Consider the following 25,293-nt stretch of genomic DNA (forward strand, 5'->3'; position numbering starts at 1 on the left):
TAATTAAATTATAAAATATGACAGATACAGGGTGTATATAACGTACAGAATGCTGGCTGTGGAGTTTCTCCAGAAGTGTGCCATCAGTGCCTTTAGGAAAATGACTTTCCTCATTCACAAGAGCGAGCAAACCCAACTTCTGCAGCGAAAACACACACAGATTCAGCTGATCTACAATTTCAGCATACAACCATTTTTGAGTATGTTTGAGTTTGCTTTTACCTTCTCTATCAGATCTAGGCATTCTCCATTGTCCATCCAGTTAACATCATCCCAGACCAGCCCTTCTCTATACGCAAAAACACACAGAAAACAATTACAACGGCACAGAATTAGACATAATTACAGTATTAGAGAAGTACTGAGTGTGTTTATATTTGTGATGGTTTACTTGTTGTACTCAAGCTGCTCCAGTGAGAAAATGTGCTTGTTGAAATACTCCTGCAGCTTCTCGTTTGCATAGTTGATGTTGAACTGCTCAAAGCGGTTCACCTGAGAGGGAAATACAGCAGAAAGACTGGATTTAACAGTAGCCACGCGTGTTCAAACCGGTGCTTTTAAATCTCGTCAGTTTTCATTTCACAACAAGGGACAGTATACATTATTCAACGTTCCTCAAGGACGTAAATGTACCCAAATTAGCCCAAAAACTAGTTTTCATTGGTAGTCCCTTTGGCAGATGTTACAGGCCTACACCAATCAAAGTACAAATTCAAACTATAAACAAAACTCAAATGGACAGCAAAAAACAAGCACAACAACAATAGCAAAAAACCTAGTTGACTCGCACCTCAAAGTTCTCAAAGCCGAAGATATCCAGAATGCCGATGGATCGGAAGTCTTCACTGCCGTTGATTCGGTTGTTCAGCTTGCGGATGATCCAAGTGAAGCACTGAGAGTACAGAGCCATCGCCATTGAGTCCCGCGAGTCCACCGCCTGAAACACACACACTTTGTTATTATTCTGACAAAAAGTGTATGATTTATTAGAAATGCACCAATGTATCACCCAATATTAATTGGTATCAGCAAATAAAATACATTTTAGGGACTTTGGGATATACAGTAAATTATACGTTGTCAAAATAAAAAACTGAGGGAAAGAAGAGCATCTAATTCATGCAGAATGTAAAGAAATAGTCTCTTGTGGGAAATTTCTTGAAATTAGAGTTTAGCACTGCTAAAATTTCAAGAGGTGGTGAAATTATAACATTGAAATTAAGTTAAGAAATTTTTATTTATTTTCAGAACTTAGAGAATAGTTTTAAGTAAATTAAACAGAATATTTTTTACGGGGAGTTCTGTCAAAATTGTAGAATTGATTATTAGTTTTAAAAAATGATATAAAAGTCAGAGTCAACAAACTATGATCAGATATCACTCTAATTACTTGATTAAGAAGTGTAGAATAACTGTATGTTTTTTTTATTTATTATTCACTTAAATTTGGTTAATTAAGGTGTAAAATGAAAAAAGAAAAAGTATATCATAAGTATGTGTTTTTGTTGGTTTACTGCCACTTGCAGTTCAATACTGAAAAGGTACACTTAATTTACATTACACAAGTACATTACATTTTGAGTATTATTTTTATTTTAAAAAACATATTATTTAAAAAAGTAATACAAATACATTGAAATCCATTTGTGTGATTATAATTTTTGTAAACTATTATATTTTATGAATCAGCTCAGTGGTTAGCACTGTCGCTTCACAGCAAGAATGTTGCTGGTTCGAGTCCTGGCTGGGTCAGTTGGCATTTCTGCATCTCTGCATCTGCGTGGGTTTCCTCTGGGTGCTCGGGTTTCCTCCCAGTCCAAATACATATATTATAAGTGATTTGAATAAACTAAATTGGCTGTAGTGTGTGTGTGTGTGAATTTGAGAGTGTATGGGTGTTTCCCAATACTGGGTTGCAAGTGGAAGGGCATCAGCTGTGCAAAACATATGCTGGATAAGTTGGCGGTTCATTCCGTTTTGGTGACCGCTGATGAACAAAGAGACTAAGCCGAAAGAAAATGTAATGTTTATTCAAGGAATGCAATTACTTGTGAAGTCCTCTAGAGGGAGGGAGAGTTTCTGCACTCATTTACAGTAACTTCATATGTAATAAATATAATAAAATGCTGTATTAATCCTTATCTTAGTTATATGATAGACTTGATTTCAGCTGTAATGATGTTTCTTAAGCTTAACTGTAATGTCACTGAACTGAAAAACATTTGGAAATATATACAATCATTAAGAAATAGTAGTTTGGTCTCTACTGACTTTGATAATACTTCTGTCCATACTATAAAAGTGAGTGGTGAAAGACAGTTTACCTGCTCTACAGTGAGCGGTGTGCTGATCTCTTCTCCTCTGAGAATCATTGATCTGTGGGTCAAAACTTCAGCCAGCTGAGCACAATCCAACCCCAGAAGATCTGCAGCTTTACTGAGAGCTACACATACACCAAATTCAGTTATTCAACACCATGCAATTAGCATCAGTAATGTCAAGTAATTCATAGTTTCAAGACAATGTGAAAGATAGCCGAAAGGAATGGAGGGAAGTGTTTACCTGCTTTAGAGCAAACTTGTGCTCCGCCTGCTGTTAAAAACTCAATGTTTCCCACATGCAGGATTCCTGACAGGAGCCTCAGCACCTCCTTAATGTTCTCCTCTCCAAACTGCATTGTCCTTAGTGCATTCTTTAAACAAAAACAAATAAACAGCAAAATACTGTTTTAATACAAATATGAAATATGTAAAGATGAGAAAAATGTCAGTGCATTTGCTTTTAAACTGCAATTTGAGCATGATGATGATGTTGTTTGGGTTTTTTATAGCAAATGCATTTTAAATGGCTATTATAGCTAAAATAGTTTGCTGTTTGGCTATAGCAAATTTTTATTTATTTATTTATTTATTTTTTATTGGTATTTAACAAGACCATACACAGTAGTATATAATACAGAATAAGAAAAAATACAGACTGTCTTAGTTTTCTTATTTTCCCACTATGCCCCCAAATTAAAATAAAATAAAATTAATAAATCAAAAACTAACATCCTCAGGAAAAGAGAAAACAAATCAAAATTTGAAAAATTAAGTTAGGTTACAAATAAATGAGTAAAATAGAGTAAAAATAGACTGTTTATATGGATAAAAAGATCCCTCTAAGGAGTAAATATTCCCTCTTTCCAGTAGTTTACGGTGTATTAGAGCTGATATCAACAGAACAGGGTAGGCCTTTGATGTAGTCTAAAACGGGATAGGAATTGCTCAAAAAGGGGCACAGAGGTAGACTTCTACAAAATGTATAAATGATGTTTGATATTTTTTACATATCTGTATTTTATTATTATTCCGTATGTTCAAAACCAGAAGATAATACTATGCAGTTTACTCGTCATGTACTTACTGTCATTCAAGTATCTGCTTAATAAAATATTATGAAAAAAAAAGTTTGATATAGTCCTCCTAACATTTATATATATATTAAAAAACTGTCATGTCACATAATACAACCGTAATACTATTGTGGAAATACAAATTTTAAGTTTATAATACTTTTGATAATTCCTTTAAATCAATTATTGATTCAATTATTGAAATCAATTAGCTAATCAAGCAATTAGCTAATTCTAATAAGTTTCCTTTTAATATCTGTTGGTTTTGATGGGGTCGGATTTCTGTCTTCAAATCAATTACAGAAAAGATAAACATTTAAAGTTAGTTAGTTAAAACATAATGGAAATAATTTCCATAATGCAAGCAAAGCATCAAGAAGTGTAAGAAAAGGGTGAACACATACATACATATTCATTCATTTTCTTTTCGGCTTAGTCCCTTAATAATTAGGGGTTGCCACAGCGGAATGAACCGCCCACTTATCCAGCATGTGTTTTACGCAGCAGATACCCTTTCAGCCACAACCCTGCACTGGGAAACACCCATACACTCATTCACACCCACACATACACTACGGACAATTTAGCTTATTCATTTCACCCATAGCGCATGTCTGTGGACTTGTGGGGGAAACAGGAGCACCCGGAGAAAACCCATGCCAACATGGGGAAAACATGCAAACTCAGAAAAGCCAACTGACCCAGCCGGTGCTCGAACCAGTGACCTTCTTGTTGTGAGGCGACATTGTACCCACTGCGCCACTGTGTCGCCATACATACATATTTATGTATGATGTTATTGTTGCCTTTACTTAATAAGATTTACACTTGTATCAACAAAATGTAAAATGACAAAACTTCAAAATCAAAATGTGTACTTAAACAGTAGTAAAGTGCGTGTGTGTGTGTTTTGTGACATGTAAGGATGCAAATTTGTAAAACTAGAAGGGTAGCTCTCTCTCTCTCTCTCTCTCTCTCTCTGTGTGTGTGTGTGTGTGTGTGTGTGTGTGTGTGTTGATCTACTGTACAGCAATCAGACGGTGGGTGATGTGTTGTCGTGTTATGACTGTCTCACCAGCACTTCCTGAAACGTCTCAGTGTCATTAATGGCTTTGTCCTTCACACATCCTGACTGACCCAGATAATGAAAGCCCTCCGGAGCGGAGAGGGAGAAGGACTCTGTGAGAAAACGAGAGACAGAGAAAAACACTGACCTTAAACAAACTGATAGTCACTGATTCATTCTGATACGGTGACCTTCTGCCTTCTCCATCTGATCTGACATCAGTGACATCAGCAGCAGATCAAGTCTGGTTTATGTGACTTCAGTGGGAAAACCGTGAATAACAACAGTGTGGCTCATTATGAAGCCTGTAATCTCCTCTTTGTCACCTAGTGTCATATATTTCATGCTGAAATAGACTTCTGTGAAGTTTAGTTTGATTTAAAATAACATTTGAAAAACATGCAAATTTATTTAATTAAAAAAGAAGAAATGGGTAAAATGTTAAAACAGTTCAGATATGCAGCAAAATCTGACTGTTTTCAGTAAAGAACATCAAACGAGGGAAGAAAAAAATCAACCTCAGTTGGTAACACTATTGTAAATCATGAGGCATTTTATTTCGATTAATTTCAAAGACAGTTTTTACAATTTAGTGTGATTTGGCATTAAATTAAATTCATAAAATTAACATATAAGTTATTAATTAAATATGTAATATATATATAAATTAATATGTAACTTAATATCAATATAAAACTTGAAGGACTGACCAAACTGACAATTTTGTTTAATAAGGAAACAGATTTTTAAAGTGTGCAAGCTAACCCTTGTGTACTGTTGGGGATGCTTTCATGTACTATGATGTGATTTTGAGTATTCATTTGGCCATAACTTTCTCTGTGTTTTAGCAAATGGAATGATTCTTGGTGACAAATCTTATTTTGAACTATATTTTTGGGAAAATGCTTTGAAAAAAACTCAAAAATACACTCTGGGTAAATTTACTACCCTTTTGTTACCCAGTTTGTGGCAGTTTTTGCCCCATTGACTTTCATTATAATGATTTTTTTATTGCCATGACACCATATAATCATGCATTATTGATTGTTGGTGGTTTTCGCTGTTGGGACGAGGTAAAATGTGTCATTTTAGCTGTTGATCATTTGTTGCAGTGCAAAAAAAGCTTAGTTTCTGGCTTTTATATCATGTTATAGATTATAGTGAGTGCATGTGTGAGAGAGAGAGAGACCTTTGCATACTTGATATGTCTGAGAAAATGAAAATAAGCAGCCCAGCTCTCAAAACATAGTAAACATAGTAAGTGCTAAGTGTATTTATGCACGCACACTATAATTTGCCATTATACTCCATAGAGCCTGTTATGTTCACTTGCAGAATGCACTTTGGAGTTGTGTGGGTGTGTCGTTTTATGCGTGTTACAGATACGAACGGCATTGGAGGATCTGCATTTCGTGCTGATGACGTTGGCTGCTGACGCTGGGTTCGTGCCACCAATTGCTGTTCGGCGTAGCGTTTAAAAGCCAAGCTCAAACTGCAATGGCGATCTCTCTCTCTCTCTTTCGCTCTCACTCTGTCTGTGGGTCTCTGTGAGCACAGTCTCTCTTGCGAGGACTAGTCTGAGAGAATGTGTTTTCTTGTTGATTGTGCTTAATGCTCTTGTCTAAAATAGTTTGAGATTTGAATTTGCGATGAGTTTGCTTGTGAACTTGTCCAGTTCAACCAATTGCAGTGATATTTGGTTTTCAGTTGTTTCTCCATTCATTTGTCACACACACACTAAACAATTAAATGTTATGTCAAATACCCTTAGTTTAATATTAACATCTAAAAGGATGTAACAGAACCCCATATAAAAGCAAAAAGCTTTTTGCACAGGCCTATCTAAAGGGTTACCAGCTGATGATCAACAGTTAAATTACAAATTTGAGCTCTTCCCAACCTCTTTATTATTTGGTGTCAAGGTTCTGCAGACAAAAAATGTCATTATAATGGAAGTCAATGGGGCAAAAACAGCCACTAACATGACGAAAGGGTAGTAAATTTGAACAATACATTTGGGTTAAGCAAGATATATAAAAAAGATGCCAGGTAAAAAAATGTTTTTGTTTTACTGCAGTTTACATTATATTTTCCACAACAGAAAAAAGGCATTCTGAAAAAGCTGATCTGATTTGAATGTATTGCAAAACAGCAATGCAAACAGTCAACAATGAAAAATGTGGATTTCAAAAGCAAAAAATGACTAAACAATGATAGCTAAAAAAACAAAAAACGCACACTCTTCTTATAGCCTTATATTTGATTGCTTTTCTTCGCCATGTTTTCATGTGTGGACAACAATTTCTTGTTGTATCGCATTTAAAGGTAATCTACTGCATTCCTTTGAGAGTATAAAACTTTTAAAACACTTTAATGGCAACTTCAGTCTCCAATAAATCAGTTAAAAAGGTCTCAAATGGAAATGTGTGGCAAATGTTAAACTCACCCTTCTGTTCGGCGCTGGTTCCCGCCAGCAGAGCATAGAATATGTGATAATTTCTTTCACCTGGATTTTGACGCACGACACGATTCTGATAGAAATGCAAACAGACAATCAGAGTTCAACAAAAACAGGATTCGTGACCCACATAAATGACACCCATGCAAAAGATCTATGCATTTAAGTGAAACTCACCTTTTCTAAAAGGTCTGTGTGTTGGAAATAAAACGTTAAGGGAAATGCAGACAGAAAACTGACATTAGACTACAGCCTGATAAATAAAGCTAAAGTGGTGAATGAAGTATACACAAATCAAGCACTTTAGTAAAAGTACAGATGCGATTACAGGTAAAACTATTATGTTACAAAATACAAAAGTACTGGATTTTTTCATTTACTAAGTATTAAAAGTAAAAAGAACTTACAGATGAATGTTAATTTACTTATTTTATTAATTTACATTTTATTACCAAACTTGTCATACACTGATAACAATACTCATATTTCATTATTCAAGAGCCCAAACAAGTAAAAAAAAACAAAAACAATCTATCTTATATCCTAGAAAAATCAAGCACAGCAAACACAAAATGTGTGTAGAACAAAAAATAAAAACACAATATTAAATAAGACGCTGTCACGATCACTAGCGATTTAGGCCTTGCAGATCACTGGAAAACATGCACAATCAGCCGGACTACAATTCCGCCACCAAAATGAACTACAAATCCCATCATTCCCTGCACTCACACACCTGGCCCAGATCCCCCTTGATTGCAAACACACACCTGAAGCTTGTGAGGACTGATTACCCAGACAATAAACACAGCACACACACACACATATTTGCTTAGTCTTGTGATCTGTAAGTGAGCATTACGAAGCGCTTCCTTTGTCTGACCGTGTTTTTGACCTTTGCTTTGTTTTACAATTTACATTGTTTAGCCACCTGTCCCGACCATTCGCCTGTATTTTGACCACGCTTTTATATCATATGCATGCTTCTGACTGTCCCTGTTTTGACCATTGCCTGCCTGACATTACTCCTAATAAACTGTATTTGTATCCTCACCCCTGTTGTACCCCGACTCTTTACAGACGCAACAAAGGACAACATTTTGTACATTAAAAACACTTCATAAACTGTAAAAAGCAATTAGCTGACTTAAATTTTTTTTAATTGACTAAACATATTGCCTTAAAATTATTAAGTAAATAAAAATTGAGTCAACTCAATTTCCAAGTTTACAAAAGATTTACTCAATTTTTTAAGTCAATTTGTAATTTTTGGGGCAACGTGTGTACTCACTTATTAAATAAAGTAACAAATCGTATTTTACAGTGCACACATTTTATATTCATTATGTGTCAATACAGTAAATTAAAAATAGAATAAAAATTAAAATAGTCTGATTCAATTCGCTAATTAACAATTCAGTCTGATTTGATTTCTTTCACAATTCAGATGAATCAGAACAGGTGACAACCTTTAATGGAGTAAAGAGTACAATAAGAGTTTTGTACAATAATGTACTGACGTAAACTTTAAATACAAAAAAAATCTCTGACCTCCCTAGACTGTGCATGTAAAGTTTCAGCTCAAAATACCCCATAAAAATATATTATAACTCTTTGAAACTGCCCCTTTTAGACCTTGATCCAAATAGTGCCATTTTGATGACTGTCGCTTTAAATTCAAATGAGATTGTGGTATTTTAAAAAAAAAGGCGGAGCTACAAATGCCTTTGCACAAGTATAGCAGCAGATTCAAAACAGGACTAACATTATCTGTGTAAAAACACACAAAACAACGCATAAACAGAGGATACAGTCTGTGATTCTTCCTCCCTGGATGTTTCCATGTTGGCTGAAATGAAGCTGGATGAACTTCCCAAAGCGACTAGAGTTGTTATTATGAACAGTTTTGGCATTTCCGAATGCCTCCATTATTGGACTACAGAAACAGAGAAAGACACATGCATGTAATGTGTGTACAGCAAATAATTCATCTTCACTTTCGTCACTTGAAGTTTGCTCCTCGCCACTGGCTTGCTTGGTTTGGGACTTGTGGAGCTGCGCATCGATGGATTTGCTCTTCAGTGTTTGGACTTTGAGCAGCGAAAATTAAATCACACTGAACTGAACTAAACTGAACTTTAACTCTGAAAACTGGACTGATGCAGTTTCAATATACTAGAACTTCTATGTTAAGCAGCTTTGACACAATCTAAATTTTAAAAGCGCTATAGAAATAAAGATGAATTGAACTGAATTTAATTATGTATCATGTGTATGTACCTGCTTTCCAGAATCGCCTCTTCGACATGTGACGATGCTGTTTTTGTAGTTGAAAGCGCTGCACTTTGTTGACTCATTGCAGACAGAAAGCGCAGAATCATCTTAGTGCTCTCAGTTTTACCTGCTCCACTCTCACCACTGACACACACATGCAAAGAGAAAAACAGAAGATCTGAGCGCTGACAGATGCTCATTAGCAGAGTTGTAATGAGCAGATGTGGCCAGAAGAGGGCAGTTCCATTCAAGCTCTCATTCAAGAAGTCTTTTAAGATTCAAGAAGCTTTAGCTGCACAATGCAGTCAACATATTGTAAAAGCAAAAGCATAAATAAATACTTGAATAACACACACAAACACACACTGCTGTTCAAAATTTTGTGTATAGAAATTAGTTTCAAACTCAAAATGATTTCTGAAGGATTATGTGACACTAAACAGTTGAGTTATGACTTTATATTTGCCATTACAGAAACAAAGCAAATTTTAAAATATACAAAAATAAAAAAGCAGATGTTTTGAACTGGACCTAAATTTTAGTTTTAAATCTTTTTATATTTTTACAATTTTTAAAAACATTAAATAAACATAAGATTAAATTCATACATTAAACTACAAGAGAGAAGTAGTGCAAAACCTTTTACATTTTAATGGTGATATAGACATTAAAAGCTTGAAATCAAGATATTTTTCATGCTATGCTAGTTTTGTAGTTATATTATGATTTAGAAAAATGTAAATCTACACTAATCCCATAATTATATTCAATTACGATTAAGACAATTAATTATCAAATGATTCTCGACGTATCATGATGCATCTTTCTATTCAAATAATTGTATTGTTTGATACGTTACGTTAAAGGGATAGTTCACACAAAAATAAAAATTCTGCCACCATTTACTCATTCATTCATTTTCTTTTCGGCTTAGTCCCTTGATTAATCAGAGATCGCCACAGCGGAATGAACCGCCAACTTATCCAGCATATGTTTTACACAGTGGATGCCCTTCCAGCCACAACCCAACACTGGGAAACACCCACACTCATTCACACACATACACTACGGCCAATTTTAGCTTATTCACCTATAGTGCATGTCTTTGGACTGTGGGGGAAACCAGAGCACCTGGAGGAAACCCATGCGAACATGGGGGACAACATGCAAACTCCATACAGAAAAGGCAACTGACCAAGCCGGCCAGCGACCTTCTTGCTGTGAGGCGATCGTGCTACCCACTACGCCACCGTGACGCCCCAATTTACTTATAAATTTTCATAATATTTGTTTTTATCAATAGTTATAGGTTTCCAACATACTTTAAAATATCTTCTTTTGTTTTCAACAGAACAAAAAAATATCAAATAGGTTAATGGCGAAGAAATGATGGCAGGAATTTCATTTTTGAGTGAACTACCCCTTTAAGACATAATGTACCAAAAATGTTCACATGACAGATTTTTAAGCAGACAGAAACGGCTTACTTTCATTTAAGACATAATCTGCAATGTTTAAATGAACACAGATAATATGAACGTGCGGTACAAGGCTGATAAGCTCTTCCGAAGAACAGATTCACACAAATTGCATATGTTAGTTTCTTTCATATCCAGACATTTGATCAATAACATGAAAAAAACTCAACATACACTCCAAAATACTCCCAAAACACAGTTAACTCCACTCTACTTTTAAAGTGATTGATTGACTTTAATTTAACAAAGGTGTGTGAACAAGTCGCACACAATTAAATGAACTATGTGCATAATTATAAAAACTAAGTTGAGTCAACTTAACAGGTATACTCACTTTTAAATAAACTAATCGCATTTTTACAGTGCACACATTTTATATGTATAAGTGTAAATTCAGTGAAATATTAATCAGATGCTTGTTCTGACCAGATCGCTTGAATAAGTGAGTTGTTGCAGTTAAATCTGTTCAATTCAATAATTAATAAGAATTCAGAGTGATTTGATTTCTTTCACAAATCAGATGATTCAGAATAGGTGCCAGGCTTTATGAAAATTAATGGTTTAAGGAGTACAATATTTAGTTTTGGAGTGTGCCGGCGTAATCTTTAAATGCTCAGATAAATTACATATACCTAAAAATGATACTTTTTTAGTACTTATTGTATAAAACAACGCATAAACAGTGAAATTTTTTTTTTTTGCCTTGTGTTATGGGATGCAAACTAAAAAACTACAAATTTATAAACACAAAGATAAGGTATCATCACAAAAACATGCTGTTGATAAACGCAAAAGTGTTTTATATCTGCACAGATAGAATCCATTTCCAAGATCGAATCAAAGTTTTTTGTTTGTGTTCTACCAGGTTACCCTTTTCATAAGGCAAGACTTGTTTGCGCTCCCTGTGGTTTCATCCAGCAGGTCGGGGAGTTTGTGGGTATTACATTTCCATTGAAATGCTTTTGTTGTGGTTTGCAAAAAGGGCAAAGCCAAGCATTCCCCAACTCTGCATGGTTACTGCATGTGTTTAAGAGGCACGACCTGATTTTCTACCTGGATTTCACTGCAATAAGAGTCAGACTGTCCGCATGTTTGCTGAGTCTGTACATGCTCAGGGCTTTTCTTAGTTGAGGTTTGGCTGCAGTGGTCAGGTATTCTGCCAGCTTTTTTTCTGTACGTCGGCTCTCCCTAAAGCTGATGAGGGATCTGCAGTGTGGAGAACAAACACAGCCGTCTGCAACCTTTACCCTCTGCATGCCAGCGTAATGAGCGCTGTCAGACGGCCGTGAGTTTGAACTCACACCTTGCTGAGAGGTCAGAGCTGAGGTTTAAGGTCACGGCAGGAAGATTTGAGCTCAGACTGCCTGAAAACTCATTGCAAACGAGGACACAAGGGAACGTAAAACACAGGACACGGGACATGCTGTAGGTCAGGAGAGGTGTAAATGTGAAAGCAAATGTGGTCATATTTCTGCATTAGAATTGCTGTAATCTGAAGCTGGTTTTTAGTATACAGAGAATACTGACTACTTTTTGCTATTTTTAGGGTGTCGGTTTGAAACTTTAGTACTGTGCTATTTGGTGTTAGATTATTGTACTATGGGTTAGTTAAAGATTTAGTTAGTTAAATAGCTAAAGAGTTAGTTAAAGCGTTAATTAGTTAGTTGGTTAGTTAGAGGTAGTTAAAGAGTTAGTTAGTTAAAAGGTTTGTTGGTTAAAGAGTTAGTTAGTGTTCATTAGCTAGTTGTTTAGTTAAAGAGGTAGTTAAAGAGTTAGTTATTTAGCGCAGCTGCGGCTGGAAAACAATGTTTTAATGCATTGCAAACGACGAAGCGCAAGTCACTTCAGGAGGTGGTGTGAATTAATTTTGATAAACTGTGACATGTCATCTTGGTGCGGTTCGTTTGGGCCTCTTCCGGAAAATTCCAACGATTCATCAGTTTTTCCCTCTTTCTCTCTGTTTAAAATTGTTAGTAAAGCAATGTCAACAAATATTTTTCCTCCACATTTCATAATGCACAGCACATCGGACTACAGCAGCTGGATTAGTTCAAAAAGGCACAGTAATTTTTGCGGTTGGGTCTGTTTTAGAACCGCTCCAGGGTTAGTTTGAAAGCGTAACGAGACCACCTCCTCAAGGAGGTCTCGGTACACTTTTTTGGTCCGCTTTTGGTGCGCACTCGAGTACGATTGCTACATTCACACCTGCCCAAACGAACCGCACCAAGAAGGAAAACGAACTCTAGTGCGATTCAACCGAACTAAATAAGGCAGGTGTTAAAAGCACCCTGAGTGAAGTTTATTTATAAACTAATTTCGAGAGGATCACGTGCCTATGAATGACACGGCTGACCCAGAGTCAAACTAATGTACGAACCACCAATCAGATGATACCTAACTCAGTATAAATAACCGAGCATCTTACCGTTAGTCATCTTCGTCTTGAAGAATCCCCCCTTCCACCCCCTCTCCTCCTTTTTTCCTCTATAGGGCAGCACGGCGGCCCAGTGGCTAGCCCTGTGGCCTCACAGCAAGAATGCTTCTGGCTCGGGTCTCTACCCGGCCGGACAGCATTTCTGTGTGGAGTTCATGTTCACCCCCTGTTTGCTCCGCTTCCTCCGGTTTCCTCTCACAGTCCAAAAACATGAGACATAAGTAAATTGACTAAACCAAACCAGCACCATACTCAAATTGCACCAGTAACACACCACCTAAGCAATTCTTAAGCAGCAGGAGGGGGGTGGGGTTCTCGAGACCTACCTGAGCTCAAACTCCCCTCTTGCCCTGCAAATGGGAGGGAGCCCCGGGCTCGAGGATCTCATGAGCTCAGGGCTCTCTCCTGCGACAGCATGCCAAACTAGCTTATTACCAATCATCAGCTAAGTGTGAACTCTTGAAATTACCATTGTGTATGAAATGTGCTATATAATTAAACTTGCCTTGCCTTAAATTTCTGTACAATACATTTATGAAGGAATTCTCACTGTGCTACCATATTATATTTTTTAAATGTACACAACAAACCGTTCAGAAAGAAACCATGTCATTTTAAAGGATCTGGATAAAACACCTTTATTCATATGGACTTGTGTTTTTGATCTCTTTATTACCATTTTGAAGCATCAGAATTTTGGATGCACGGTAAAAAACAATAAAAAGTTGACCTAACATTGTAAGGCAACTTGCTGCACAGCTGTTTTTGAGTTGACTCCACTTTTAACACACTGTATTTGACTCGATTCTTCTAAAAAAAAGCTGTGCTGCAAGTTGCCTTACAATTGTTCAACAAAGCTGAGTCAATGGTACTTTTTACAGTGTGAGGAACAGAAATCTTTCATATTTCATTCAAAATATCATCATACGTGTTCTGAAGATCTGAAGAGGATGTCTTATTGGATTGGAATGACATGAGGGGAAGTACAAATAATGATCGAATGTTTCTTTTGGCTTAATGATGTGCGGTGCAGTACAGAAACATACCTGATGAGCACACATTGGTTGTTGGAGCGCTTCCACAGGGATCTGTAGCACTCGTTCGCTATGGCGTAGATGTGAGGAGGGATTTCGCCCAGGTGATGTCGACTGTATCGCTCTACAGCCGCACCGTCATACAGGCCTGACAGACTCTCATACGGGTTTACTGCTACTAAAATAGAGCCGATGTACGTCTGCAAACAGAGAATGGAGAGACAGATAAGTACATTTGAAGTTTCATTTTATCTATGGGAATCATCTGCACGTGTGTTTTGGTTTCTGCTGCAGGCCAACTTTTCAAACCACTGATGCAAATAGATTGTGTGAGTTGAGATGCTTGGATTTGAATGGCAAATAAGTGCAAATTGGCATCTAAACGGTCAAATGTTTAGGATAGTTTAGGACTTGTCGCTATATTGTGTGTGTGATTATACATATATCTATGAATGAAAATGACATTTGATGATATATGACGATAAATATAATTAATTTTCATACCACATGCATGTACATATAAAATATCAGTTATTGTAATATTAGCAATACTAATAGTATATACTACAGTAGATTTTCAACATTCTTAAGGCACTTGAAATTTAACAAACAATGTTAATTCTTCCAGCCATGTTGTTTACAATCGACACTGAAAAAATATTACACTTTGAACCAATTAAAAAAATATATATTGTAATTTGTTAAAGCTATTTTTATTTTTTCTCAAGGTATAATTTAACTTTGGTTCAAACTAAAAAAAATTACTATTTAAAATCAAAAATATTTATTGTGGTCAAGAAAAAAAATTACATATTGTTTAATAAATGAAGAATTCAGATGCAAAAACCTCTAAATGCCATCTGAAATTTTCTTCTAATGTTAGCATCTTTATCAGGCTCCTATGTCTTGATTCAGTAATTTAACTTTTATGGAAAAGAAAAGACTTTTTTCATCACTTTTAATATGAAATAACTGAACATGAACATAAGAGGCTGAGAAAAATGCTCATTGTAGAAGAAAATTCCAAATGGAACTCTTCATATGGACAGCAAATATATACAGTATTTTTTTTTACTTTAGTACAATCTTTTTTTAAACCCCATATTAAAGTATAATCTTGCTTTTGACCAAGGTAAAAAAATACTGCAATATTTTTTACAGCTAAATTTATAAATTACCCTCAACTTCTGATTTTGACTTGGATTTTAATATTAATCAAAACATACATTCTGTCTAAAGAAAAAAAATACATAGAATCAAATGCGAAATATAGTTTTTATAGAAGATGAATTAATTGAATTACTTTGGTCCGACTTAAAATCAAAATCCAAGTAAAGATGTACATAAATACGTTGTAATTGCATAAAATATTAGGTTTTGCTACTGCTAGTTATTTTATTTGCAATAATGAGGTAAACTATCTGCTTCTGCTTTCAGTATGGCTATACATGTCAAGGAAGATGGGAATAAAACCCCCATTAGAAATACAACAAAACTGAAAGCACATAAATAATAATTGTTTTTCATGTGGTCACGTGACATGAAAACTGCTGGATTATAGTAAAAATATTACTTTGAGACTAACCTAAGGGGTTAGTTTTTTGCTTTAAGGCACATTGGATAAAAGAGGTTATAATTGGAAACCATAATTTCCTTTTCCTTCAGCTTAGTCCCTTTATTCATCAAGAGTTGCCACAGCGGAATGAACCGCCAACTTATCCAGCATATGTTTTAAACAGCGGATGCCCTTCCAGCTGCAACCCAGTACTGGCAATCATCCATTCACACTCATTCACACACATACACGACGACCAATTTAGTTTATTCAATTCACCTATAGCGCATGTCTTGGGACTGTGGGGGAAAACCGGAGCAGCCGGAGGAAACTCATGCGAACACGGGGAGAACATGCAAACTCCACACAGAAATGCCAACTGACACCACAGGGACTCGAACCAGCTTCCTTCTTGCTGTGAGGTGACAGTGCTAACCACTGTGTCACCGAGAAATATGAAAGACTGATTAAGGCTGGATCATCTGTTGCCATTTAACATGTCAACACAACTACTGTCAAAATCACATTTCTCCCACAGAATCCATAAAGAAGGATACTTTCAATGAACTTTGCATGTTTCTCATTCATGAGGTTTGTTCAGTCAAATCAGCAACACGAATTTACACGGTAGGTTTTATAGTAACATTAACGCGAGGCTGTAATTCAGATCAGAAGGAAGCAGAGGTACAGTAGAGTAAAGTATTTCAGAGTCAGTATTTGGCCCATAGAAGGGGAAAACTGTCTCATTCAGACACAGGTGTTATCAGTTTGCTTCGAACGCGCTGGAGGGATTCCCTTCTCTAGTCGTTCTTTTAAAAAAAAACTGGCCTATTTTAAAAACAAGGACCACTGTTGTCTTTCATTAGGTGCTTTTGACTTTCACCACAGTTCATTGCAACTCACTGCCAAGATTTGACACTTTTGGCTCCCTGTTCTGTAGTAAATCTTAAAGGTCTTTGTGTGGTTTAGCATTTATAACGGCTCATGTTTCAACAATGCATTGAAGAATACCTGTCATTTTTTGAATATATAAAAAAAAAAAATTGGAGATCTCACATTATTATTGATTATTACAGGGTTTCTGCAGGTGACAGAAAGTCAAATTCAAGACTTTTTACGACCTTTTTAAGGCTATTTAAGACCTTTTTAAGGCTATTTTAAGGCGATTTAAATTTCAAACTTATACAAGACTAAATGCTAACGTTTAAAAAAACAGTTTGCTTGCACAATCAAAAAATAAATAAAATATTATTTCTTATCCACATATTTTAAATAATGTGTCAAAAACATTAAGAATTCACAAGTTGTAAAAACTATAAAAAACTAAATGTATGCACAACATTCTGTCCAGGTCAATGTCATCGCAGGTAGCTATAAATACACGGATCATTTTATTAAACATGTTTTTGTAAGGAAGATAATTGAACCAGATTGGTTAATATAATTAATAAATAATATTGAGATAAATTAAGTTTTAAAAGTTTTATTGAACGTTGGACATTGGAAAATGAAGACCTGTTAAAATTGATTTAAGGCCTAAAATTTAGTTTTTGAAAATTAAGCCATAATAAGACCCGGTGAACACCCTGTATTATATTGGTTATTATTATAGTTATCAGTTTTCTGGATTAAAAAGTATGCCTTTTAAAAAGTTATCAATTAGAGCATTTATTAGTAGTTTCATTTATTTGATGTTTTCAGACCTTAAATACTGGAGAAAAGAAAGAGTTTTTAAAAAAATGGAATATTTTGTATTGACCTATTGTAATTTGTCTGCAAATACAGTAAATGCTTAAAATATATGTTGATCAAAATTATTATTATTTTTTTACTCAAAATACATAACTACACTAATAAGGCAAATATATAACAATTTCCCGTAGAATCTACTGTAGCTTACTGGCAGCAAAAATACTGTTTTTACATTTACAGCACAATTGATCTTGCTCTATATGCATTTACAGTATTGTATATTATTAATGTAAAATATACAGCAATTTTACAGTAACATACTTCATAACTCTCCTACAGTAAAATACAGTTCATATTACAGTTAAATACTGTATAATTTACAAAAAAAATCATTAACAGTGTAATTCTCACACTTGAACTAATTATATTCTTAATACACAATTGATGTTAGATCTTCAAGAAACATCCACTGGAAATTTCCAGTTGGCTAATATTATTGTGAAAGCTTTTAAAAATGTTCAATTGATGGAGTTATTGAACTGAACTGAACCAACATCTGAGGAATATTCCTGTCTATTCATGTGAAGCTGCTTTGAATGAAAGAATAAAGACCTATCTTTTTTACAAAAGCTTACACAAAATGCATCACATAACTGAGTTGAATCAGTCCTAATGCAAAAAGGTAACATGACAAAATAAAAATAAAAAATAATACTTAAAGAATAGCATCTATAAAGCTAGGCTACATTATATATCATAGTACACACCACATTCAATTCAGCCAATCAACATGTGACACACTGCCCCAGATGCCACCGAGAGCATTTAATCTCCACAAGTGCCACCTCAGAAATGCAGCGAAGGTCTACAGCAGCCACGTCCTTCCCATAACCTCCCCCTGGGTGTGTCTGCAAATGTATGTAGCAGCACTAAGGGGTTTAATTGGGACCAAACGTCATCGCTCTGTTGCTGTTGGGCTCAGTCCAACGCTGCTACTAATATCATTAAAGATAAGTGCTCATAAAACAGACCCAGAGATGCACTTTTTTAAAGAAAACGTGCTTTTTATATGCTGTCGTTCTACATGCACAGACAAGACTGCAGTTTAGGGAGACAGCTGAGAGTGACTGCTATGCACAGTGATGTATAATAAACTGACACACACACACACACACCTCTCAATGTTAAAGCGAGTGTGTAGGGTGAAAGTTGAAACATGATACGGCACAACTGAAGCAGAACTATTTCCTGCTACAAGCTCACACTACAGGGAAAAAGAGAGAGGAATAGAGAGAGCAATCATGTGAAAGGGAGGTAAACCTCACATGCAAAAGACATTTTCTGGATCACCAGTGTGTGTGCGTGTGTGTGTGTATGTGTGTGTTTGATGTGGGAAGCTGCTCTTGCATTTTCTGTCCAAAAAAAGTCCACAGCTGTTTATAATCAGAGAACGAGAGAGAGAGAGAGAGAGAGAGAGAGAGAGAGAGAGAGAGAGAGAGAGAGAGAGAGATAGTGTGTGTGTGTGTGTGTGTGTGTGTGTGTGTGTGTGTGAAAGAGAGAGAGAGAGAGAGAGAGAGAGAGAGAGAGAGAGAGAGAGAGAGAGAGAGATAGTGTGTGTGTGTGTGTGTGTGTGTGTGTGTGTGAAAGAGAGAGAGAGAGAGAGAGAGAGAGAGAGAGAGAGACGTCTTTGTGCTTTAAATGCTGTGGAATTGGATCTCAGCAAGACACACACATTCCACAAAATGACACACACACACACACACACACACACACACACACACACACACACACACACACACACATGTTCATGCTCAAGCAGACGCTGCTATTTTCATCAAGACTTGTATGTTTTTATTGGCATGAAGAACGTTTCAGTTTATTTGCACTGAGACTAATAAGTTTAATCAGATTTTATGCATTCATTTTTAATATGTGACACAAGTTGAAGACGAAATAGGCGAGTTTTTTGCAGACCACCGAACACAAACCACACACACCACACACAAATAACAGCCTAATTTGTTCTGATTGCTCCCATATGTCACCAATTAGCCAATCAGTTTAGCAGAACTGTGGCGGCTACTCTAATTAGACAATCAATTCATTAGATTTACTAATGCGGACAGCTATAGATTATATGCAATTTTTATATATGTGTGTACATTTAAAGATGATTCAAGATTTTACATTAGATATCTAAAATAAGCTAATAAATAAGACCAAATAAAGAAGGAAAATGTGTTTACATTCTTTATAGAAATGTAATGTATGAACTACAATTCTCCTCCTAAAAATGACTTTTGTAAATATTTATATCTTAATTTATATCTTTGTCAGACTGACCATTTTATTTCTAAAGCCGAGGTCGCACTGGACTATTCTCCCCATAGACTTCCATTCATACGCACACGAATGCATCAGACCAGAAACGCAAGCTTGTGCAACAAGTCTCACAGTTTGCTTCGTTGCAAAATTTAAGCTTGGTGAACTCTGACCTGTGAAATCACATCACGTGACAATGTCAAGATCAAAACATGACCTCTCTAGATTTCAATTTAAAGTATGATCCAATCGCTCGGTGTTTTAAATGTCTAATTATCTTGTTTAAGTGAATTTCACATGCTCAAACTCTAGTGTGACCGTGGCATAAGACATCAATGTATAATTGGGAGTTGTGTTTTTTTCTTGCCTGATCATGTTATTGCTCTTGTTTTTTGTTATTTTTTTAATTAAAAGCATTTTTACAGGGTACATGATTTTGAAATTATTGAATATTATCCAGTTTTGGAAAGAAAAGGAAAGAAAACACATGACAAACACAAGCAAAACTCATTAAGTTGTTCAAATCTTGAGTAGTTTTAATTAAATGTAGAGTTTTTCTTGATATTTTGCTAAGTACAAACAGTTGAAGTCAGAATAATTAGCCCCCCTTTGAATTTGTTTCTTTTTTTTACATATTTCCCAAATTATTTTAATTATTTATTTATTCTCAAATGATGTTTAACAGAGTAAGGAAATTTTCGCAGTATGTCTAATAATATTTTTCTTCTTGAGAAAGTCTTATTTGTTTTATTTCGGCTAGAATAACATCAGTTTGAAATTTTTTAAAAAACATTTTAAGGTCAAAATTATCAGCCACTTTAAGCTCATTTTTTTGGACAGTCTACAGAACAAACCATCATTATACATAAACTTGCCTAATTACCCTAACCTGCCTAGTTAACCTAATTAACCTAAGCCTTTAAATGTAACTTTAGGCTGTATAGAAGTGCCTTGAAAAATATCTAGTCAAATATTATTTACTGTCATCATGGCAATTTTAAAATAAATCAGTTATTAGAGATGAGTTATTAAAACTATTATGTTAAAAAATATGTTAATAAAATCGTCCCACTGTTAAACAGAAATGAGGGAAAAAATAAACTAATAATTCAAGGGGGCTATTAATTGTGACTTCAACTTTATATGTAAATTATGATTTGACTACATTCTGAAATATGTCATGTGAACTATGACTAAATCTATCTACTAAAAAAAAACCCATCAGAAGTCAAGTGTTTTTTTTTGCCTAATGATGTTACTGCTCTTGTTTTTTTGTTATTTTTTTAATTATTAGTGTTATTACAGTAAATTTGATTTTAAAATAGCTGAATTTCCAGTTATGGCATGAAAAGACAAGAAAAACATGACAAACACAAGCAAAATTCATTAAGCTGACAAAATCTTGATGAATCTTGTTTTGTTTTAATATAGATTTTATTGACTTTTTAATAAATATATACATGTGAATTATGATTTGACTAAATTATGAAATATATATATTCATGTGAATTATGACTAAATCTATCTTCTTTTAAAAAAAAGCCACCAAGAGTTGTGTTTTTATTTTCTTGCCTGATCATTATACTTGTCTTTTTTTTTTGGTATTTTTTATTTAATAATATTCTTAAGCATCTATGATTTTGAAATTGTTGAATATTATCCTGTTGTGGCATGAAAAGAAAGAAATTCATTAAACTGTTAAACTCCTGATGAATCTTGAGTAGTTTTATTTAAATGTAGATTTTTCTTGATATTTTACTGAATACTGTATATACATGTGAATTATGATTTGACTAAACTATGAAATATATCGTAATGTGACTATTACGATATTATGATAAATCTATCTTCTTAAAAAAAAAGCTATCAGGAGTCAGGAGGAGTTTTTTTTCTTGCCTAAACATGTTACTGCTCTTGTTTTTTGTTATTTTTTTAATTAATAATATTTTTACAGAGTATATGATTTTAAAATTGTTGATTTTTATCCGGTTTTGAAATGAAAAGGAAAGAAAACACATGACATACACAAGAAAATTTGATGAAGCTGTTAAAATCTTGATGAATCTTGAGTAGTTTTATTCGATTTTTCATGGTATTTTACTGAATACGGTTTACATTTAATTATGATGTACAGTGCTCAACATATTCGAGTACACCCCTCACAAATCTCTCATTTAAATTAATATTTTCTATAGGAAGCTATACAATATTATAATTGTGCATATACATTAGTTTAGTCAGTACTGAAGCCAAATCTGGAGCTTATCTAGCAAAATAACTCATGACAAAGGTCCAAAATTAGTACACCCAAATTTATATGTTAGGAAAAAATATTAAATAAAAAAAATAAAAAAAACAGCAATTAAAGAGAAACAAAAAATTTATAAAATTTGAAGTTGGAAGTTTGTAGTTTGTAATTTTTCTTCAATATTCTGCATGAATTTAAATGTATTACCTTTCTATTTCTAAATATGTTTCGTAACTAAAATATTATTTGAATAAACATATCAGTTTAATAAATCTGTTTTGTTCAAATGAACCAAAATACATTACCTATATTTACAGAAAAAGTGATCAAAATATTCATTTTTAAATGAGGTGTACACATTTATGTTGAGCACTGTATATATATAGCCATCTGAATCATGACTAAATCTATCTTCATGTTTAAAAATCCCCAAAACACATGTTATTTTCCAGTTCTGACGTAAGATTTGAATGAAGAAATCCTTCAGTCTTTTTTTCAACCCCTAATAAGGTGTGGGAAAAGGTTTCAGTCATGTCGAAACAGGAGGTGTGTATTTTTCTCAGGATAAGTGAGTAACTCTGACGTTACTGTGATAACCATCACATACCTGCAGTCACACCCACACTCACAGCTGACTGGTTCACACTCACTCAAACTCAGCCAATCACACGCATCATGTGACACAGCAGAGAGACATGCTTCCTGGAATAACTGCACTTTGCATCATATAATGCTCAATTGAACGGACAAACAAGACTATTGTTGTATTTGTACATGTTTTTCATATTGTTATTCCTATTTTATGTACATTACATCATAAAACTCAACTCTACATAAAACTAAACTATTACTTTATATGTGAATGAGAATAATATTTTAATATATTATTATTATTTTTATTTTCTGGTTCATTACATCATAAGAGTTATACAGACAAAAGGAACTATTACTGTATCTGTATATTGACATGTTTGGCATGCTGATTATTATTTATTGATTATAATTAATGACAATATAAGTATTAATTAAAAATAATCATGTTATTAGTCTTTATAATTTTTTGACCACTAAAACATTAATTACAGAACTCAGTAAGGGGACATAAAGTGTCATATAATTTCACACTTTAAATCAGTGTAATGAAACTCAGTGTCATGCAATGAACTCAGTGTCATGTAACTTTTATTGAAATACTTATTTGTTTTTTGTATGTTGTATTGTTATTGTTCATGTATGTGATGACTGCAGCTGAGGGCAAGAGCCCAAGACAAATTTCCCTAACTGGGACAATAAAGTTTTACCTTACCTTACCTGAAAACGTTCAAATATTGATGACCAGTTCACCATAAAATAAAAATTGTGCCATCATCCTAATATTTGGATTGAAAATGTTCAATTTCTTCTAATGCAGTACATAAAAAGCAGACGTCCAAGTATCATGGAAAGGCGCTACAATGAAAGTGAATGAGTTCCAGTGTTGTCAACTCTACAATGACAAATAAGCTCCATAAAAGTGTTATCAAAATAGTCCCATGTGTTATAAAGTCTTATGAAGCCATCCGATAATTCTGTGTGAGGAACAGGCTGAAATTTAAGTCGTTTTTCATTGAAACTCTTGATATCTGGCCTAGTTATTCTTGGCACATTCACGACAGACGCAGTCATGTTGGATTTGTGAATAAATCTTTCTTGTGAATCAGATGTTTTCGATGAATCACTGATCCCACAGTCAGCAATACTTTACAGAATTTTTATGCAGCATAAACTTTGACAGCCCCAGCCCTCATTTACTTTCATTACATAAAGAAACATCACCAAAGTTTAAAAATTCATCATCTAAAGACAGGGTATATGCAGAGATACTAAAGGTAATTTCAATAAACTTTTAACAAAAACTTTTCTCTTTTCTCATGGTTGTTGCAATTTCAAGCCAAGAATTATAGGTCATCTGATTACACCTATGATCATGCATGGATGGATCATAAAGATGTCTGTACAGTCCTACCTGTTTCAGACAAAATCTCTTCAAAGTGTTTCATATTCAAATCAAACGTTCGCTCTAGTCTAAAAAAAAACGTGCGCTGTGCCAGCCAAAATCATGTCACGCGCACCCAAAGCGAACATCCGCAAACATGACGATGACGTCACATTCACCGTGTGCACTCCAGCGAACTAGCGGACACGTCGAGTATAAACCAGGCTTGAGTATCCAAATGTTTTCGGCTGCTCGCACCACTCACTCGCTGTCAGGTGACACACGCTCTGCGCAGACTTCAACTGTAGCTCGTGCTGTATTGAACAGACGCACGTCACTTCATAACTATAACGGACGTTTTTCGACTGAACTAAATTTATTTTTGATATCTTGGTCACACTATTTGGAGGGCCGAAACAAATTGCCTCACGGGCCGCCAATTGAATAGCCCTGCTCTATGGTTTTGCTACATGTGGAGAGCGTCAAATCACCTGGACAGAGAAGCTTGGCCGGATGCACCCGGCCCGAACCAAACGAGGAAAATAAATGTATTTATGCTTTTTTGGAGTCAAACACTTTAGACAACGCTTGAACAAAATTTAAGACCTTGTGAAAACGGGGTTAAGACTTTTTAATACCTTTTAAGGGTCTTAATTTTCTGATAACACCGAAAGCGCTTTTCCGTTTTGAGAACATGATACACACCACGCTGCCTTTTTTGTTGACAAGAAAGAAAGAAGTGCACTGCGCTTTTTAAGTCGCTAGGGAACATCTGAACCAGCTGTGAATAGGATATGATCATTGCTGTTGATAGTTATAATTGTAATATTTAATAATATTGTGATATTTAAGATTTGTGAAGTCAGACAACTCCGTTTCTCCATCTTTAAAAGTCTCCGTAGTCATTTTGACAACACAAACACTTCTGTCACCTCAATGGAAACTGTGCCTCTTCTTTCATTTCTTTGGAGAATGAAATTGAGGCGACTGATGTAGTGCACCTTTTCCGTTCAGAGTTGGCATTTTTTTAAACTGCAGGTTTACAGTGCACAATGGCAAAAATGAGAGGCGCAACAGGCGGTTAAAACGTGAGGCACGCGGGGAATATAAGCAGCATGCAAAACACTTACGGCCATTAGAAGACCATTGAAAAATGGCACCACACACTGCAAAAAAACGCGTTTGGTGTGATCAAGGTCTAATATGGCGGCACCCATCAACTAATATGATTATTATTAAGATGCTTAAACAGTGAAATACATGTTCTTACACATAACTGAGAATCTGAATATCAGATATTTCACAATCTATTTAATTTTAGAAAAAAAAAAAATTAGAAACCAATTTGTTAGCGGTCCTTTTT

At 34.8% G+C, this 25,293-nt stretch overlaps 1 protein-coding gene across 1 annotated transcript in view; it reads right to left on the reverse strand.

Moving 5' to 3' along the window:
• The window catches only part of myo10 (myosin X), a 105,869-nt gene that overhangs the window by 47,025 nt on the left and 33,551 nt on the right, over positions 1 to 25,293 (reverse strand). The window contains exons 4-15 of the mRNA XM_056479884.1: positions 14,151 to 14,338; positions 9,199 to 9,336; positions 8,730 to 8,854; positions 7,096 to 7,109; positions 6,907 to 6,991; positions 4,470 to 4,573; positions 2,563 to 2,692; positions 2,325 to 2,443; positions 791 to 937; positions 392 to 492; positions 223 to 289; positions 47 to 139 (exon numbers count right to left, since the gene is read on the reverse strand). Coding sequence (XP_056335859.1) covers positions 47 to 139; positions 223 to 289; positions 392 to 492; positions 791 to 937; positions 2,325 to 2,443; positions 2,563 to 2,692; positions 4,470 to 4,573; positions 6,907 to 6,991; positions 7,096 to 7,109; positions 8,730 to 8,854; positions 9,199 to 9,336; positions 14,151 to 14,338 — 1,311 coding nt within the window. The remainder of the gene's footprint in view (positions 1 to 46; positions 140 to 222; positions 290 to 391; positions 493 to 790; positions 938 to 2,324; positions 2,444 to 2,562; positions 2,693 to 4,469; positions 4,574 to 6,906; positions 6,992 to 7,095; positions 7,110 to 8,729; positions 8,855 to 9,198; positions 9,337 to 14,150; positions 14,339 to 25,293) is intronic.

Source organism: Danio aesculapii, chromosome 2 (assembly GCF_903798145.1).
Source record: "Danio aesculapii chromosome 2, fDanAes4.1, whole genome shotgun sequence".
Classification (NCBI taxonomy): domain Eukaryota; kingdom Metazoa; phylum Chordata; class Actinopteri; order Cypriniformes; family Danionidae; genus Danio; species Danio aesculapii.